The 2,829-nt window shown below is 34.6% G+C and overlaps 1 protein-coding gene across 2 annotated transcripts; it reads right to left on the reverse strand.

Moving 5' to 3' along the window:
• Nucleotides 1-1,113: 1,113 nt before the first annotated feature.
• Nucleotides 1,114-2,624, reverse strand: LOC141670894 (abscisic acid receptor PYL2-like). 2 transcript variants are annotated; one of them, XM_074476951.1, is made up of 2 exons: nucleotides 1,840-2,624; nucleotides 1,114-1,445 (listed from the first exon to the last, which is right to left on the reverse strand). In XM_074476951.1, the coding sequence occupies exon 1, from the start codon at nucleotides 2,450-2,452 to the stop codon at nucleotides 1,883-1,885; it is 570 nt and encodes a 189-aa protein (XP_074333052.1). In that variant the 5' UTR covers nucleotides 2,453-2,624; the 3' UTR covers nucleotides 1,114-1,445; nucleotides 1,840-1,882. The 2 variants fall into 2 exon arrangements, with proteins under 2 accessions (XP_074333052.1, XP_074333051.1); XM_074476950.1 differs by having other exon boundaries at nucleotides 1,114-1,449.
• Between the last annotated feature and the right edge of the window lie 205 nt (nucleotides 2,625-2,829).

Genomic DNA, 2,829 nt, shown 5'->3' on the forward strand with positions numbered 1-2,829 from the left:
ACCGACCCGACCGCATCGTATATTTTCTTATAGCCAGATTCTAAATTATATCGACTATATTTTTACCATAAATTAATATTTTACGTCAAACAAATCAAACATCGAAATGGTGGATCTTAATCGAAAATGCTCCATATCAAGTAAACAGACCAACAAAATTAACAGATTATACAACACACACACGCACAGATAGAAGGAGCTTTCAATGATCACATATCTGCAGTTGAAAAAGGAATTGATCACAAGTTCCATTAATTTGTTGTTGCTGTTATTGCCAGCCCTGCACTTAAATTTTGGGTTGACATTCAGGTCACATGAATTGCTGTTGGTGTTGCTTCAATTTAAAGTAGCCGCCCATCTATCTCTATCCCCCCCTCTCTTCCTAACAACATTTAACTGCTTCAAACTAAACTAGCACTACTATCTTTCAAAGGTTTAGCACACATTTTTTGTTTAGCAAAAACAAACTAGGAGTGTTTACTGACTATAGAGGATCATCTCACATAATCTAGAATAATATTCAAATAAATGACTAATGTTGACGAGAGGGAGAGTGTATATTCTTTCTTAATTAGGATCCTGGTCAATAACAAGCGATTGTTGTAATCATCTAAGGATCGGTTGACATGTTTAACATCTTCACAAGTTTAACATGAGAAACTAATGCAAATGTAATAATCCACATCACTCTACTCGTGCATTCACGAAATTTATCATGAATGAACAAAATAATTTGGTGTGGATCAAGCCTAAACTAATTAACTCAACTTTTTTTGACAAGATAATTAACTCTAATTAAAGGGAAGGAATTAGGACAAGTGAACGTAATATATATTCACAATATTTATGGTGAATGTCTCACTGGCCTTTCACATCTACAAAACTTTCCATGACATCAAGTACAAGAAACTCATGAGAAGATGTGACAAGTCCATTTCAAGCACTCCTACTATGACATCCAAACTAGCTACCTTCTTTCAATATCCATAAATCTACTATATCTATACTTTATGTACACGCCTATATCCATGCATGAATCCTCACAACAAAATTTCAACAAGAGACATCATATATAACACACACATTGACACATACAATATGAACAGAATAGCAGCAACTCCTCAGCAGAGGATCCAGAAGAGCCCACAAATTGGATTAGTTTACAACTTTATATTGAAAATGAACAGCAAATATTTTTATCTGAAAAAATAAATTGAGTAGATAAGTCAATTACAATTCCCAAGTTGCAAGTTGCAAGAACCCAGCTGGCTAAAGCTAAAATTTGACCATTTCTACAACTATGACATAAACAAAGGGATATTACATCATAATCTCCCCCTTGAAGTATAATAAAATTAAAGCCAGGTCCATTGCCAACCCATGAAGCTATAACTAAATTCACATTCACTCAACCTCCATAACTAGATCAGCCCCATTTAAATAACCTAGCTTTTCAGTCAAACAAAAAGCAACATAGAAAACACAATTATTTCCTTTCTTTGTCTAACTGAAAAAGAAAGTGAATATATTTATAATGAAAATAGTCACTAGTTGGATAAAAAAACAAAACAAATTTATCATAGGTCGCTTATGAATGGAACAAACAAACGGCCAAAATAAATATAAAAAAAAAGTAGTATTATAAAACAAGAAAAAAGTCCTACACAATTTCTGCTAAAGAAATAGTATAGCGTAAGAAATTTTCCATTTCAAATTTCAACCGTTTATATCCATAAATGACTTAATAAAAATTGACTTTTATATCCAACTGCGACAATAGAACTAAATTCATATATATAATTAAAAAAATGAAAAAACAAGAGTAAATTATAATCATACCACCTCCACCACCTAGACCACCACCGCACCACCACCACTAGAATTAATCATTTCCATGCAACGCAGCCAATGCAACAACACCGAGCTTCTGAAGATTCAACCTCACAACAGTATCAGTAAACATTTTGGTATCCTCTCCGGTATTTCCATCAGGAATATCAACAATATAGCTTTCCAACACAACCGTATAAACCCTACCAGAACCATCTTCAAACTCATTAACAGACGTGACAGACTTATAATTATTAAGCCTGTGTTCTCCTCCGACAACCCTAAAGCTCAGAATACGCTTGTCATCATCCAAAATCTCGAGTTTTTCAGTGCTGGTTGATGCAGGCAATCCCGACACAACTGTAACTTCCCTGATGCTTCCCACGCTTCCATCACCAGATGTTAAGTTGCAGTTCTTGATGAAATGTTTGTATTTTTGCGGGTTATCGAAGCGGCGGATGAATGGCCAGACAAATCTTGCAGGAGCTTCAATACGGTGAACGATCAGAGAGGTGCATGTGTTTGGTAAGGGGTCGAATTTGTGGTAGTTTTGAATTAGTGGTTCGAGTTCGGATAATTCTGGACCTGAAAGGCCATGGTGGGAGGAAGGATTAGTGTCCATGGATGGTAAATTTGAGGAGGGTTGGAGGGTATTATTGTGATTTTAAATCAAGGAGTAAAAGAAAATGGAGATGGAGATGGAGGAATAGATGAACAGTTTGTTGTGTGGGGGTCTGTTTATGTGAAAGTGTCACATTTTATAGGATAGTTTTATGCACTTGGTGTGTTCAGTTTCATATTACTCCCTCCTTCCCGATATACATTTTCTATTTTGACTTTCGACACTATTATTCATGGTAAGCGATTCCCTATTAATTTACGTCTAATCTATAAGATCAAATATAGTCATGAGTGATCTTGTTGAATTCGTATTTATAAGTAGTTTAATACAATGAAAATTTTGTATTTAATACTAATACAAAATCAAAGATATTAACA

This window comes from Apium graveolens, chromosome 7, assembly GCF_009905375.1.
Source record: "Apium graveolens cultivar Ventura chromosome 7, ASM990537v1, whole genome shotgun sequence".
In the NCBI taxonomy this organism is placed as follows: Eukaryota; Viridiplantae; Streptophyta; class Magnoliopsida; order Apiales; family Apiaceae; genus Apium; species Apium graveolens.

Coding starts and splice junctions, on each gene's coding strand:
- LOC141670894 (XM_074476951.1), bottom strand. CDS start 2,452: ATGGACACTAATCCTTCCTCCCACCATGGCCTTTCAGGTCCAGAATTA.